Genomic DNA, 16,671 nt, shown 5'->3' on the forward strand with positions numbered 1-16,671 from the left:
TTTCTTTACTCTGGTAACTTACCTTGTGAAACTACCCTTTGCCTTGTCTTCCATACATCCTTTCCTTCCTCTTCCCACTATAACTACAAGTATCAATTACATACCAAACCTATGTTCATCCTACAGATTACCGGCAGCTTCCAAAAACATTCTTTTCATTTAATCTGTCTAAAAATCTTCAGCAACCATCCTCTTGACAAGATAACTCCTAACAACTTGGTCAAATATCCAAAATACTCCAGAATCTGATTTTATCAGTCTAACTTCTATTTCTCTAAGCCCACAGTCTACTCCTCGTTGTCCCCTCCTAGAGTTATGTGAACATCCTTTGTACATTTATTCATCGTTCCAACCTGAAAGGTTCTTCCTGTTTGTTACCTATGTTTTATCATCCAAGACCCAGGTCAAATCCCATCTCTAAAGGAAACAGCAAACTGGCAATAAAGCCAGGTTTGTTGTCGTTGTTTTCCACTACAATAAGCATATTCTTTAATCCCCATCATTATTTCACCTACCTCCCTTCTGGTAGCCAGTTTGTTCTCTATAGTTAAGAGTTTGTTTCTTGGTCTTTCTTTTTTCCCTTTGCTTGTTTGGTCCTTAAATTCCACATGAGTGAGGTCATATGGTATCTGTCTGTCTCTGACTCATGTTACACAGCATTATATTCCCTAACTCTATCCATGTTGTAATAATGGCAAGATTTCATTCTTTTTTATGGCTGAGTAATATTCCATTATATGTATATACTACATCTTCTTTATCCATTCATCCATTGATGGACACTTGGGCTGCTTTCATAGTTTGGCTATTGTAAATAATAATTCAATAAACACAGGGGTGCATGTATCCTTCTGAATTAGTGGTTTTGTTTTTCGGGGGTAAACAACTAATAGTGCTATTACTGGACTATAGAGTAGTTCTATTTTTAATTTTTTGAGGAAACTCCATACAGTTTCCCATGGTGGTTGTACCAGTTTGCATTATTTTCAAGTGTTCTACAGAAACAACCATTAAACAAGTAACAAAACGGCAATAAGTACATATCTATTAATAATTACTTTGAATGTAACTGGACTAAACACTCCAATCAAAAGACGTAGGATGACAAAGTGGATAAAAAACAAGACCCATTTATATGCTGCCTACAACAGACTCATGTCAGACAGAAAGACAGCTGTAGACTGAAAGCGAGGGGATGGAGAAACATTTATCATGCAAATGGATGCAAATGGATGTCAAAAGAAAGCTGGGACAGCAATCAGATAAAAGAGACTTTACAACAAAGACTGTAAGAAGAGACAAAGGACACTATAATGAAAGGGACAATTCAACAAGAAGATATAATAACTGTAATTATTTATGCACCCAACAAGGAGCACCCAAATACATAAAACAGTTAATAACAAACATAAAGGATATAATCGACAGTAATGACATACTGGACCTGATGGATTTAACAGACACATTCAGAACATTCCATCAACCAGGTTTTTTTAAATTGAAATATACTTGACATGTAACATTTAAAATGACTCTTTGGTGCAAAAGGTAGTCATTCAGCAATTATATTCATTATGAAATACTTGTTACAAGTATATTACAATATTAGTCACTATATTCTCTATCCTGTACATTTTTCAACCCTGTGACTTATTTATAACTGGAAGTTTGTACCTTTTAATCTCCTTCACCAATTTCACCCATCCTCTCACCCTCTCTCCTTCGGCAACCACCAGTTTGTTCTCCATATTTATAAGTCTGCTTCTTTCTATTGTTATTTGTTTGCTTGTCTTATTTTTTAGATTCCACATATGAGTGAAATCATAGGGTATTTGTTTTGCTCAGTATGGCTTATCTCATTTAGCATAATACCCTATAGGTCCATCCATGTTGTCACAGATGGCAAGATTTCATTCTTTTTTATGGCTGAGAAATACTCCACTGTGTATATATACCACATCTTCTTTATTCATTCATCTATTGATGATGGACACTTAGGTTGCTTCCATATCTTGGCTACTGTAAATAATGCTGCAGTAAACATAGGGGTACATATATCTTTTTAAATTCGTGTTTTCATTTTCTTTGGGTAAATACCCAGAAGTGGAATTAATATGGTACATTTTTTTTTAGTTTTCTGAGGAACCACTATACTATTCTCCAGAGTGGCTACACCAATTTATATTGCCATCAACTGTGCATGAGGGCTCCCTTTCCTCCACATTCTCTCCAACACTTGCTATTTCTCGTCTTTTTGATACTAGCCATTCTGACTGGTGTGAGGTGATACCTCATCGTGGTTTTAAAACCACAGCATGGTTGATCTCAACTGGTTTTAAAATCAGTTTTTAGGTCCCAAGTTCTTACCATCTATACAATTCATTTAAAACTTACCACATGTTACTCCTTAGTTATCTTAAATTCACTAGTTCCTACTAGATCAAAAGCTCCTCTCAGGTTCAACCACAGTCTAACATAGGCTGTATGTCTATTATATTATAAACCATGAGTATCATGACCTATGCTGTGAAGCTTCCTAACCAATTCTCCATTTTTCTCCAATGTGTACACACAATAGGGCATATTATATATGCTTTTTAGCTTAGAACTTTCATTTATACACTTCTTGTAGTTATAGGCAAGGAAAAAAAAAAATCCCTGCAGGGCACCTGGGTAGCTCAGTCAGCTAAGCGTCCGACACTTGGTTTTGGCTCAGGTCATGCTCGTGGGGTTGTGAGATCAAGCCTTGAATTAGGCTCCGTGCCAGAGATAGAGCCTGCATGAAATTCTCTCTCCTTCTCCCTTTGGCCCTCCCCACAACCAAACAAAGAAAAAAAAAAAAAAACCCTGCATATTCATCTATACTACTCTTCATCTCAAATGAAACATTTTCTCAGATAAAATACTATGCAAACAAAGTATTCAGGAATTAAATGAAATTAAGTTCATAATAAAAGCCAAAATGTATTCACTGTCTAGATACTGATTTGAAAAATAACTATAAAAGGATATTTATAAAAATTTATACAATTATGTAATTAAGGAAATCTCAATATGAACCAGGTACGAGATGACCCTAAAGAACTACTGTTAACATTGCTTTGTGTGATGTAGCATTATAGTTACATAAGAAAATGTACATTTTTTAGAAATGCACAATGAATTATATACCAGTGAAATGAAATGAGGACTATGAGTTTTTTTTTTTTAACAGAAAGGAGGGAAGAAAAGATAAAGAGAAAGGCAATAGAGAAAGAGAAGGGGGAATGGAGGGAGGAAAACAAAAGGGATAGATGAAGCTAGAATTGCAAAAATAATGTTTGAAATTGGGTAACAATGTTGAGTCTGGATGAGCGAGGAGTCATTATAGAATTCTAATTTATGTATGTTTGAAATTTTTCATTGTTAACATTCTTTTAAAGTGAAAAAAATCACAGTGATCTCAATATAAGTTAGCAGTAAAAAACAAATTTTATACTACTAACATACTCTTTGCGGTTCAAATAAAAGGTAAACCAGTGATGAATACATTTCAACAGTATATAACTTACTGACAATGACAGAGGTGCCTTGCTTTGAAGAAACAGAAAAACCATGGGCAAAGACTATTTTGTTTACAAGCATACTATTTTGCTTAATTCGCCAGGCATATATAGTATATGCTCAATAAACATGTGAAAATTAATTTTACATGAAATATACTAAGATATTAAGGATAGTTACTTAGACAGATATTAATTAAATCACTACTGTAGAGCCCTCTGGTTACACTAAATGCTATTTGACTAAACTTTATCACAATTACAGGGCCATGATCAGAATCAATAAAAAATAAAATGTATCACTTCTGCATTTATTTGTGTTTGTTTTCCTATAGTCATTTTGTATACAACTGACTTTTCTGGAGTATTTCACTATTATACTGACATCTATAAAGAAGGAATCTCTGCAGGCACCTGAGTGGCTCAGTAGTTAAGCGTCTGCCTTCCTTCCGCTCAGGTGGTGATCCCAAAGGCTCCCAGCTCAGCAGGAAGCCTGCTTCTCCCTTTCCCATCCCCACTGCTTGTATTCCCTCTTTCACTGTCTGTCTGTCTCTATGTCAAATAAATAAATAAAATCTTTAAAAAAAAAATAGGAAATCTCTGACATTAAGATTTAGTGATATTTTCCTCTTTGAACAAATTTAATCACCTCTTGATTGACAAATAGATCCTTAATACAATTGTAACACCTACCTGACATCAAACATCAGGATACAGAAAAGTCTAAAACCAAACAACCCAAGAGCTTTAAATTTTTAAGCAAATTCAGTAAAACACTTAGTTAACTCTGCTTAGGAAAAAAAGACAGAGAACTGATTGCTTTGATGCTAAAATTCTAAATTACTTTCATACATTGTAGAACTTTCCCTCCCACACTCCTTCAAAAGTCAAATTGACATTATGCAAATTAAACATCAATCTTTCTATTTGAATGATGTAGCCATTAAAAGTCTGATTAGCTTTTCATTTACTTCAGTTAAATAATGCATTATGTAATAATAAAAAGTGAATAGCTTCCTAGTGTATGAAAATATGTGTAGAATAAAAATCCATATCCTGTTTCAAATGGTAGAAGTCAAAGTTAATTTAAACAGTATCTTAAGTAAAATCTACAAACCTTCAGCAATCATGTCTTCCATCTCTGTGTCAGATGAATTATCTGCATGCTTTGTATTATTCTGTAGCTCTGGCTGAACACATACAGAATTTATCACCTGATTATCCAAAAGAGGCCTTTTTTTCACAGGCTGTTCTATTAGCAAAGATGAACGACTTACCTTTAAAAGAAAAAGAGAAAAAAATAATCTTTTAAGAGGACTTTCAGAAATAACTTGGTTAAAAAACCTCTTGGAATGGATAGTATCTGTGCTAATTTACTTGTTCAACTGATCAGCTGAACTGATTCACTAAGTGCTTTATTCCTTAAGAAAATTTTAGGCAATCTGGACATCAACAGTTCGTAATTCAAGTCATCAGCACTACGTTTGCTTCAAAGTCTCTTGTCAATGGAACCTAGTGTCCTAGTGTAGGCAAGTAGTTTAAAATGTCTTTAAAATGCAGTAATAGGAGGACCTGGGTGGCACAGTCAGGCATCTGACTCGGTTTCAGCCCAAGTCATGATCTCAGGGTCATGAGATCAGATCAAGCCCTGCTCTGGGGCTCCACGCTAAGCATGGAGTCTGCCTACGACTCTCTCTCCCTCTCCCTTGACCCGTTTCACCCAACCCCTATGCTAGCTCATGCTCTCTTTCTCACTGAACTAAATAAGTATTTTTTTAAATAAATAAATAAATAATAAAAATCTGTAATAAATTTTGATTAGCCAGTATCCTTATGTTCTTCGTGCAAGAACTTTTAAGATTTATTTTTCATGCACAAAGCTTTTTACTCCTAGGGTTGTCTCTTTAAGATAGATCACTACTGTATGTACTTTAAAGATAAGTGAACTAATGTTAGTGTTTAGGTGGTTTCTTTACAAAAGCAGAATCAGGACTAGAACTCAGGTCTCCTGACTCCTAGTTCAGCAACCTAATCCATTATAATCACAAAAAGAAATGGAAAAATCCTCAAACATTAACATGAAAATCAGTAACAAAATACTTATAATTCAATATACTTGGTTAAGTCATAAATACTACTTATTTTAGAAATGTTTTCAGCAAAAACAATCCAGACCAAAAATATTTACTGATTTGCAAGTGAACCTTTAGCAAATTTGAAATAGAACCTCCTTTAAGAATGCTGGTTAAATCTCCAATATCTGACACAGATGGTGAACGATAGCTTATTGTAAATTTGTAAATTTCTACATTTAACGTCAGAGAATTATCCACCATGAATTCTTAAATTTTGTTCATTTCAGTTAGCATATTTAATATACCTCAAGTAAAATTTACAAAGGGTATTACTGAAGAAACTGTAATACTCAGTGCTGCTAAGAGTTTACACTTCTGGTGTGAGACTGTATTTAAATAATCTTCCCAGGAGCACCTGGTAGCCCCTGTCAGAAGAGCATGTAATTCTTGATCCTGGGGTTGTGCATTTGAGTCCCACATTGGGTGTAGAGATTACTTAAAAATAAAATCTTTAAAAATAAAAATAAAGCAAATAAGTAATCTTTTTTTTTTTTTTAAGATTTTATTTATTTGTTTGACAGACAGAGATCACAAGTAGGCAGAGAGGCAGGCAGAGAGGGGGAAGCAGGCTTCCCGCTGAGCAGAGAACCCGACATGGGGCTCGATTCCAGGACCCTGGGATGATGACCTGAGCCGAAGGCAGAGGTTTAACCCATTGAGCCACCCAGGCGCCCTGCAAATAAGTAATCTTTCTAGAAAATAATTTGGCAATATATATCATGAGCCTTATGAATACATATGTAATGTGATTCAATATCTGTACTTCTAGGAATTCGTGCTAAAGAAATTACTAAATATGGAAACCTAAAATGTCTAACAATAATGCAAGGATTACATAAATTATGGTTTCCATAAAGTGGAGTGTTATGTAACCTTTCAAAATGTTTCCAAAGTACTATTAATCATACAAAAAAACAAAAGCTCTAAATATCCTAAGTGACAGAAGCAGAACTATATATATAATAATCTTTTTTTTTTTTTTAAAGATTTTATTTATTTATTTATTTGACAGAGAGAGAGAGAGAGAGAGAGCACAAGTAGGCAGAGAGGCAGGCAGAGAGAGGGGGAAGCAGGCTCACTGACGAGCAGAGAGCCCGATGCGGGGCTCCATCCCAGGACCCTGAGATCATGACCTGAGCCGAAGGCAGAGGCTTAACCCACTGAGCCACCCAGGTGCCCCTATATATAATAATCTTGATCATATGAAATATATATATAAAATAATACACATGTGGTGTTACTGGGAATTATCTGCTCTGTATATTTCTCATATTTTCCATTTAAAATAATACATTATTAATTTTGTAATCAGAAAAAAAGTTGTAACTGTCACTGTTAATAATAGAAGCTCTGGGTACAAGTGCCAGGAACTACACAGAACAACGTGCACACATCTAATCCTCACAATAACCCTCACAGCCAAGTATCATCTCTGTTTGCCAGATGAGCAAAACTTAAGATCATAAAGGTTGAGTGACTTAACAAAGATTATTGTATGCAGCACTGTCAAGATCCAAACCCTGAGGAGCAGGGAAAAAAGACTATTGCTCCACTCTCAGAATTCTTATAGGAGATCCAAATTTAAAACACAGTTAACTGAATACAAGAGCAAATGATGAGGCAACCCACGAACACAATGCAAAATCTTCACCACCCATGAATCTAAAAAAAATGGGTATAAAATGCCTTTGAAATGAATTATTTTGTTTTCTTATCTTAGATTTTGGCTTTGACTTTGGCCACTTTTCTTTGATTTATTTTCTATGGAAAAATATTCATCTCTAGATATTAGCATATAAATTATATACAGCTAGTCTCAACTTATAAGACTTATGGTGACAGAAATAACATCTCCAACGTGAAGTGAAGATTTTAAGGCATTTTTAAAATTTGACTGAAGGCTGAGATTTAAGAATGAGAAAATCTACTTGCTAATTATAAACCATCAACTGGGTAACTTCAGAAGTATCAGATCATTGGGAAATTATTATTTAATGAACTCAAGTTAAAGTTCACAAAGTATGCATTATATAAGAAACATCATTTTTAAAAAAAATAATGTACTTTAGGTGTCATTTCAGTCCTCTTAAAAAAAGAAAAAATTTTATTTCACTGGAGTAAACTTCCCATTATCTTTCTCTAAAAATTATAAAATTGATATCCTTAATATCCTGAAATTTTTTCCTTAGTTTATATATAGCTAGCATAAAAATTCTAGAAATATATAAAGAACATATAGAGAAATTCTAAATAAGAGATTGACAACTTTTTTGAAATAAAATTATTAGCATTTTATTAAAGAACAAATATACTACATTTAAAGATAATGCCACTTGAATAATTGAAAAAATACAAATTTGCTTACTACTTACAGGAAATGGCTCCAATCCCTCCTGAATCACAAAGCCTTCAATAACATGGGTTAAGATCTGTGGTTTAACAATAGCCTGTGGAGGTTTGTTTTCTATACTGGGAATGCTGCTGGGCACCGACGTACTATTACTCCTTGTGGTAGCAGCTGGAAGTAAGAGTGGAGGTGGAGGAACAGAAACATGTGAAGGATCTGATGGAGATTTAATTACTGAAGCACTGACTGATGCCACAGCAGGTAATTCCACTTGCTCTGAAACAAAAAGTCATTTTTTTTATCTTTAGCATTCTGTGCGGCAAGAAAAAAAATTCCAGAATAAACATTATTAACAATAAAAGTCCACATCTGGTGCTTTAAAACACCATTCTAAGAACTTTCATTTAATCTCATGAGATAGAAGCTACTACTATCCCCACTTTACAGAAGGGAATAACTTGCTCAAAGTGATTGTTCCAACCCTGGTTAAAAGAACTGTCCTGTAAGATATGAAAAGTGTTTCAGAATGTCAATTTCAGAATGATTATGAAAACTGTTGCTTTTTAAAAAAAATTTCAAGCTACACAAATATTAAATTCCCTATGTTCCTGTTTCTATATTCCAGATGCATGGGGGGAAAAGTACTCTGAAAGTATTCTTAAATAAAAAAGGATCATCAAATCCACAGAATAAGTAGAGATTTTTACAGGATTACACAGCATCATCTTTATTTCATGTAGTAAGGCTAATCCAAATCCATGCACAATTTTTTTAACAACTCTTCAGTGACACTGTGTATGTCGGTTTGGGGGAGCACTTTAATATCAGGCAACTGCAAAATATCGGGTTAGATCACTGTGATCCCTCCCCTTCAACCTCCAAAGACCACAATAAGAGAGACCCCACAGCCTATGACAGACTTTACCTACCCATATGATAGCATCAAACCTTCACTGACTGTATGTACTAAAGTGGATAGATGGAACCGGCTGGCAGCTAAAAATATCCGTGATTACAGATGTCTAAAAAAAGTAACAAAAAAACAGCATATGTCTCAAGATAATACTACAACTTACTGAACACTTACATGCCAGGTACTGTGTAAATGCCTCACATCCTGTAACTCATTTAACTCTCAAAACTAGCCCAAGAGTAGGTACTGTTGTTATCTCCATTTCATAGTGTGGAAACAGAAAAAGAAAGTAACTTACCCAAGGGCACACAACTAATTATGTAATGGAGCTGGGATACTAACCCAAGGGGTCCTTAACTGCTGGGGTAACTCCTCTCCACTAGTAAGAAAAGGGTTAACACCACTATCAAAGATGCTCAAAATACAGCCCAGTTGGGTAGAGAATAGGAATCCCTAAAGAATAAAATTTCAGCTAAGAAAATAGTGTACTGATCATCTGTATAATCTCAGAAATGGAAAACCTCTAACAATTTACACTCAGAAACTGTGATTAATATCATAATATAGCTTATCACAGCACTATTATATGGCATTTATTAATGCCATATCAAATAATCCACCAAGGTAATTTACACTGGAAAAACAGTTTAAAATTACACAATCCCTTATTAAAAACTAAACAAGAAAGTCAACAGAAAATGCTAGTTTGCTGATTTGGGGAACAAACACAGTATTGTACACCTGCTTTACCAAACTGGAGAACTCCAGGAAAATCCTATCCTACATACCAAATTTTCACATTTACTCCTAGAGGAAAAGGGATAAAAATTATAAAACTCTAACGTGGGACTGAAAGGTATTTTTGTCTGTTTGAAGGAAAATATAAATCTATGGGATACTGAAAAATAAGATAAAATTTTAATGCCCCTTACAGATTTATAGATACTTTGTTATTTTAGAAGTAAAAGCCACCTTAGGGCACCTGGGTGGCTCAATCTGTTAAGCATTTGACTCTTGGTTTTGGCTCAGATCATGATCTCAGGGTTGTGACACTGAGCCCCATGTCAGGCTCCCAGCTCAACAGAATCTGCTTGAGATTCCCTCTCCCTCAGGCCCTCCCCGCAACTGTGCCCTCCCTCTGTCCCTCTGTCAAATAAATAAATAAATAAAAGATACTGCTTATGCGCCCATCTTCTAACATCCTAAGTGTTGTTAAAACTAGAGCTGTAAGTTACTAACTTTTTGAATAAGCTAAGAGCTGTTACTTGCCAGTGTATAATCAGCTGTTAAAATAAAACATATGACAAACACTGATGTATTACAGCAGAACAAAAACACAATTATTACACTCTCTAGATTTAAGATAACTGGGAGAGAAAACACAACTGACAGAACTCTGCCTATTCACAGTCTCATTTTCTAAGCAAGATCTATGAGCTTTTTCCACCTTTTTTTATGGATGCTTTTCACTTCTAAAAAATTTTTAAAGATTTATAAAAACTGAATACTGGATGGAAATAAATTCCTCTATTTTTGCAAGTCAGTTTATTTCATGATTTAATGAAAGTTATTCTAAAAGTCAATTTGTGCTTGCTTTTCCCCTCATACACACTGTAGTAAGTATGAAGTAAATTACAGGAACATTCAGAAGTCTACATTGTACTCAGACAATTTAGCCAGAGGGATTTGCTTGACAGGATCTTGCCCTGAATTCTTGAGGAAAAAAATATGAAGATGTCTTTGTGTTCCAATATTTCAGAAGTGTTTAAATTTTCTTTGTGTTACCATTAATAATGCTTTTTAGGTAATTAAATCACGCTCACAATGCAAGGTTAGTATCTAATTAAACTTTTATTCCTGCCTTTAAATCAAACTCCAGGCAATCTGCAGCAACATTAAATCCATTTTCAGTTCAGAGAAACTACAGAGATTTAATACTATAGATTTTCCTAAATCTATCTTTTGTGGTATTACTATGAATAAACACAGGCAATAGTATTAAACTTGTCTTAAACATTTTATATCATTTTACTGACTAAACATTTTCTATTTCTCAGCAGGGAGAAAATATTGGAAGAAAACTGATTTTCCCCCTTCTGTGCTTTCCAGAGATTCGCACTGATAATAAAGAAGGAAATCAGAGAGAAGGGAAGGGTGAGAGCACTGGCACACTTGAAAAAAAAAGAGAGAGGGCAAGGGTATCTTTGGTAGCAAAGTCAATGTCCTGTTACAGTTTGTTTGCAGTTAGGTGATGGTGGTTCTTGTTTACTGTAAATAATCACAAGGGCCATGAGGAGTTCAGGAAAACGAAATACTTACAAGCAAGACTGAATCAAGGTTAGGATTATCTGGGTCAAGGGTCAGCAAACTTTCTATGAAGAGCTATATGGGCTCTGCAACTACTCTTTGCCACAGTAATGCAAAAGTAAAGACAATATTCGAATACGTAAAGGCAGCTGTGTTATACAGAATGTTTTTATGGACAATGAAATTTGAATTCAGCATGATTTTCACGTGGCATAAAATATTACTTTTCTTTTGATTTTTTTTCAACCATTTAAAAATTTTAAAACCATCCTCAGCTCATGGGCCATGCAAAAACAGGCAGCAGGAAAGATTTAAAGCATGAGCTATAGTTTGCCATCCCCAATCTAAATAAATTATTCATAAATTTTTAAAGAATTTGATAGTAGAGCATGCAGCTCTTGATCTCGGGGTCATGAGTTCAAGCCCCACATTTAAAGGGGAAAAAAAAAAAGAAAGAAAAGTTCTTATTAAATAAATAAAAATAAAAATCTAACATGGACTATTGTCTTTTTTAGGACCTAGACACTGGGCTCTAGGTCATACTAATGTTTTAGTAAAACACCTAGGATTCACAGTCACTTTAACATTGTGAGGAGCACACAGCATGAGTAGCACTAAAGTAATGAATAAAAATTTAAATGCTTAAGGCCAAGAATTTTTTAATCCATGTCTCTAGTGAAAATTAGTGAGGTTTAATTTAAGAACTGTCTAGGAAAGAAGTGAAGACTTTTAAAAACAGACTCAGCCTGGATCATAAGCAATTATGAGGAATGTCAGATATGACTCAGAATGCTTTGTGATTTCTGGAAAGCATAACTGGAATCTTTTAATAGTACTCTGATTTATTCTAATTTTAATGAATTATTCTAACTTATTCTAATTTTTAAACAATAGCTTGACACATGAATCTGAATGGGTATATAAAATATATCTGTGCAAACTTCCAAAAATTAGAATGCTACAGAATGTTTTTTATTTGGGTGGTTCCTCATTAACTGTTTTAACTGTTCCTCATTTTAAAAAAAATCTTGAATTCTATCTGTATTTTGCTGTAATTACACAATAGCTTAATACTATTTCCAGTTATTAAACTTCATTAAGTTTACTAAACTTTATTATTAACATTTACCTAATAGAAAATTGTCCAAAATTTAGGTATTTCCTTACCTAACAAAGGATGTTCAGAAGTCAAATCTTCTCTCCCCACAGTTATAGCTGCTGGAGACAGTGTGGGTGGTGGTGGGGTTCTGTCCATCCGGACACATTCATCTGACTCTTCAGGCATTTCTTCTTCACACACATCTTCTACTTGATAAACCTGCAATGACAAACCCCACGACCTTAAAATGTTTCTAAAAATACACTTACTAAGGTGTTTCTAACTTAACTGAAAAAAAAAAAAATAAACTTTAAGTGTTTTAAATTTTAAAAAGACAGAATGATTATTTGACAGACTGAAAGGAAAACTTTAAAACAGCCTAAATGAGGCTTTTCATAATGCTTGACAATATTTCACTAAAAGAAAGCTGTGGATCAGTATCTAAGATACAAAGTACTAAAGTTTCAAAAAGGTGAAAGTCAAATCAGAGCATATTTTTAATTTTGAGAATTAAAAAAAAGTTTTGACTTTATACATTCAAATAACTATTTAGGGAATTTACTGTTGTTTCTATTAACTTCAACTGTCATAAGTCAAAATAAATACTAGTATTTTTCACAAGCCCACTACGTAAATCTCCAAAATGACATATATCAGGAACTGTTTAAAGGATGATACCCCAGGCTCTTCTTTATTATATTCATGTGAACTGAAGATTAAATTATGAAAATATCTGAAAACATACAAAAAAGGTATGCAATTATATCTTTAATTTTCTGATCTACTCAAGAATCTAATGAAGTTTTATAAGCTAGTACCAGGTAAACAGAAAATATATGTCCTTGAAATAATATACATACATACACACACACACACACACACACACACACCCCTCCTAATAAGCCATTTAACATATTATTTTTAGTTCTTTAATACTGTTCCTTATAAAGTTTTTAAGTTTTTAACTTAACAACCTTGTTATCTAATGCTAAAGAGCACACTGTAAGAAGAAAACATGGACTCAATCCAAGAAGGTACTATGTAACTTAATATAACTTATTAATTATTCATTAAACTTAAGACTGTTTCCCAAGGCCACTTTTAGACTATTTTGTCATCACACTTAACCATTATTTTTGAAAAATGACAGGCTACTAAAAACAAAGCCACAAAGCAGTTCCTTTCCTTTCTTTTATATACAAAGCTTATTACTTAAATTTACGAAGGTCCTGAGTTTTTAAGATTACTTACCTAAACTGATTAATATTTCTAATAAACATTGAAACAAGAATCTCTCAACATTCACAAAAAACTTTGTGATATCTAATATTACATGTATTTTTAATCAAACTACTGAAAAGGTCTGGTGATTTGAAATATATAAAGTTAAATACAAAAATGGTTAAAATTATTAAAACCAGCATAAAGCATGTGTTATTAAAAGGACTATCAAGTTTCATCTACAAAGGAATAAATCTAGCAACAGTGATAGAGTTTAAAAAAAAAAAAACTAATTTTCCAAGCCTCTATTAAGAATAAATATCTCAGGACGCCTGGGTGGCTCAGTCAGTTAAGCATCTGCCTTCATCTCAGGTCATGATCCCAGCGTTCTAACATCGAGTCTCACAATGTGCTCCCCGCTCAGCAGGGAGCCTGGTTCTCCCTCTCCTCCCTGTCCTGCTCTCTTTTGCTGTCTGTCTCTCTCAACTAAATAAATAAAATCTTAAAAAAAAAAAAAAGAATAAAACATCTTAAAAAGAAAAACATATCTTTTCCTTTGTTTAAAAATTTAGAAATCCTAAAAAAAAAAAAAAAGTTTAAGAATCTTCCAGTTACTGATAATCTTATACCAATTATAATATCCAGAACTGTGATCTGATTCAACAAAGTAGACTACATTTTTAAGTTATTTGCTGCCAACCCTGTACCTGGAAACCTGTTTCACCAAGAGATTCCCTGCCTCATGTCTGGATGCTCAGAAGTAAAAACAGCTGCTTATTATTATACAGTACAATGATAATTTCTTTTAATGACAATAATGTCCAATACAAGGAAAGTCATCCAAAAGAAATGTCAGGGGGTTAAAGGAAAAAACAATAAAATCTTCTACTGAGGAGCAACTGCTGTCGGGATTACCTTAACTTGGCAGTGGTAGGGATGTTGATTCAGAGGTAATTAGACAAGTATGGTTTTATCAACCAGTTCAATTTTATCTGTGTAACATTCCTTTATTAGATATTATCTTTTCTTAAAATGTTGAAATTCTCTCTTTAATATTAATGTTGTCAGAAATTTTTAAAACATACTACAGTAACTTTTAAGGAATCTAAGTTTGATTTTTGAGTTTAAAAACTCTGTTTTAAAAAATAATTTAAGAGTTTTAAAGGATAAGAGTCATAACATAAACAGCACATACTGAAATAATCCATCAAAGAATATTATAAAATATTTGTCATTCTTTATAGGTAAGCCTAACTATATATACTTTCTTCCAAATCTGCTATGTAAAGGCAAAATAGGTTAATAAAAGAAGTAGGCAACAACATCTGTCACAGACATCTGGCACCATGAGCATAAAAAAATCCAAGTGCAACAACTCAACTATTGAATAAAGCAAAGAAATGGAGGTTTTACTCACAAGATCATTAGAAGACTGCACAACACAATTTCTGTTTAGCTCACAACAACAACTATTCTAAAACCAGCAATGAGTGCCAAACTTACCTCAATAAAATACATTAGTCCCATCTGTCTTCCTTTCCTAAATAAACTGTAGAACATTTACTAGTTCTAAATTATCTACTCTCACATATCTTATCATACACAAATGTCAATGAAAAATCTTAGTTTTTTTTTTTTTTAAAGATTTTATTTATTTGACAGAGAGAGATCACAAGTAGACAAAGAGGCAGGCAGAGAGAGAGAGAAGCAGGCTCCCTGCTGAGCAGAGAGCCCGATGCGGGACTCGATCCCAGGACCCTGAGATCATGACCTGAGCCGAAGGCAGCGGCTTAACCCACTGAGCCACCCAGGCGCCCGAAAAATCTTAGTTTTATAAATGTATCTTTTATAAATATATTTTTTAAAAAATACACTTTTACTTTGACAATTCACACTTAATCTTTTAAAATTTCACATCTCTTAAGAAGTAAATAAATATTATCTTTAAATGTTTGAAACAACCAGGTAACTGTGAAGAGATACATAATTCATGAAGAAACATGATTTGATAAAAAAAAAAAAAGATCAAAGGCAATGAAAGAAAAACAGAGTAACTTAATAAATAGGGTATGGTACTAAAAGAAACATAAAAGGTAAGAAAAATAACATAGGAACATCCATAGCAAGTATGAGCACACCAGTGACAACAGCATAAGTTACTCTTTCGTGAGGGAAAACAAAAACTTCCAAAAATGAGAAAAATCTAGATTTTTTTTTTAAATAGTTTTTAAAAGAAGACAGCAAGAACTACCAAGACCTCAAATTTTTTAGCTTTAATGTCTTATTATGTTGGTATTCCTATCCCAAATATGTTCCTCCAAAGTTTCCCCTAATAAAAATAATTAGAAAATTAGAAGGCATACTAAGAAATTTTACTTTTTACTTATTAAAACCCAAATCACTGAGCTAGAAAGAATATAAATTTAAAATTTCTTAGAAATTACTGTATACTTGGGAGCCTATGTTTTATATTAAAATACTCGTAAATTCTTCAAAAATCTAAAAAAAGATACATGAGAAATGAATGACAAACTTTTTTCTAGATGCCTATTGTTCCTATTGAGCTGTTTTTAATAAAGGTAAATTAGAAGTGGAAGTCTTTCTTTATGCCTATTTCTTTATTTTTATGACTATTAACATAAATGGGGATGATAAGAATAAAGAATCTATAAATTTGCATCCTGAAAACTAAAATGTTTCCCACTAAGGAAGAGACTTTGAAACTCCTTTCCTTTCTGAATTAATGATTATTAATTTTAAGTGATAAAATCTTTTCAGTGAAATCTGATATGAAACCTTCTTTGGGAAGACTATTTTCCTCAATTATAAATTCATTATTAATTTGAGCATTCTGCCTAGACATTTAGAGACCTTATTTCAATTTTTATTATAAATTATTTTACAAATTTGAAAAGTCTTTTAGACAATTTTTTTTTTAAGATTTTTTTTTTAAGATTTTATTTATTTATTTGACAGAGATCACAAGTAGGCAGAGAGGCAGGCAGAGAGAGGGGAGGAAGCAGGCTCCCTGCGGAGCAGAGAGCCCGATGCGATGCGGGGCTCGATCCCAGCACCCTGGGATCATGACCTGAGCCGAAGGCAGAGGC

The 16,671-nt window shown here is 33.4% G+C and overlaps 1 protein-coding gene across 13 annotated transcripts in view; it reads right to left on the minus strand.

Moving 5' to 3' along the window:
• PHC3 (polyhomeotic homolog 3) overlaps positions 1 to 16,671 on the minus strand; it is a 70,373-nt gene that overhangs the window by 13,251 nt on the left and 40,451 nt on the right. For all 13 annotated transcript variants that reach the window (XR_004380139.1, XR_004380138.1, XM_032836142.1 and 10 more), the window contains 3 exons: positions 12,412 to 12,562; positions 8,050 to 8,300; positions 4,660 to 4,819 (listed from right to left, as the gene is read on the minus strand). Coding sequence is in view for 11 of the 13 variants with exons in the window: in XM_032836142.1 (XP_032692033.1) it covers positions 4,660 to 4,819; positions 8,050 to 8,300; positions 12,412 to 12,562 (562 nt within the window). In the remaining 2 variants the exon portion in view is untranslated. The remainder of the gene's footprint in view (positions 1 to 4,659; positions 4,820 to 8,049; positions 8,301 to 12,411; positions 12,563 to 16,671) is intronic.

The sequence above is a fragment of the Lontra canadensis genome, unplaced genomic scaffold (assembly GCF_010015895.1).
Source record: "Lontra canadensis isolate GAN:19392208 unplaced genomic scaffold, GSC_riverotter_1.0 scaffold90, whole genome shotgun sequence".
NCBI lineage: Eukaryota > Metazoa > Chordata > Mammalia > Carnivora > Mustelidae > Lontra > Lontra canadensis.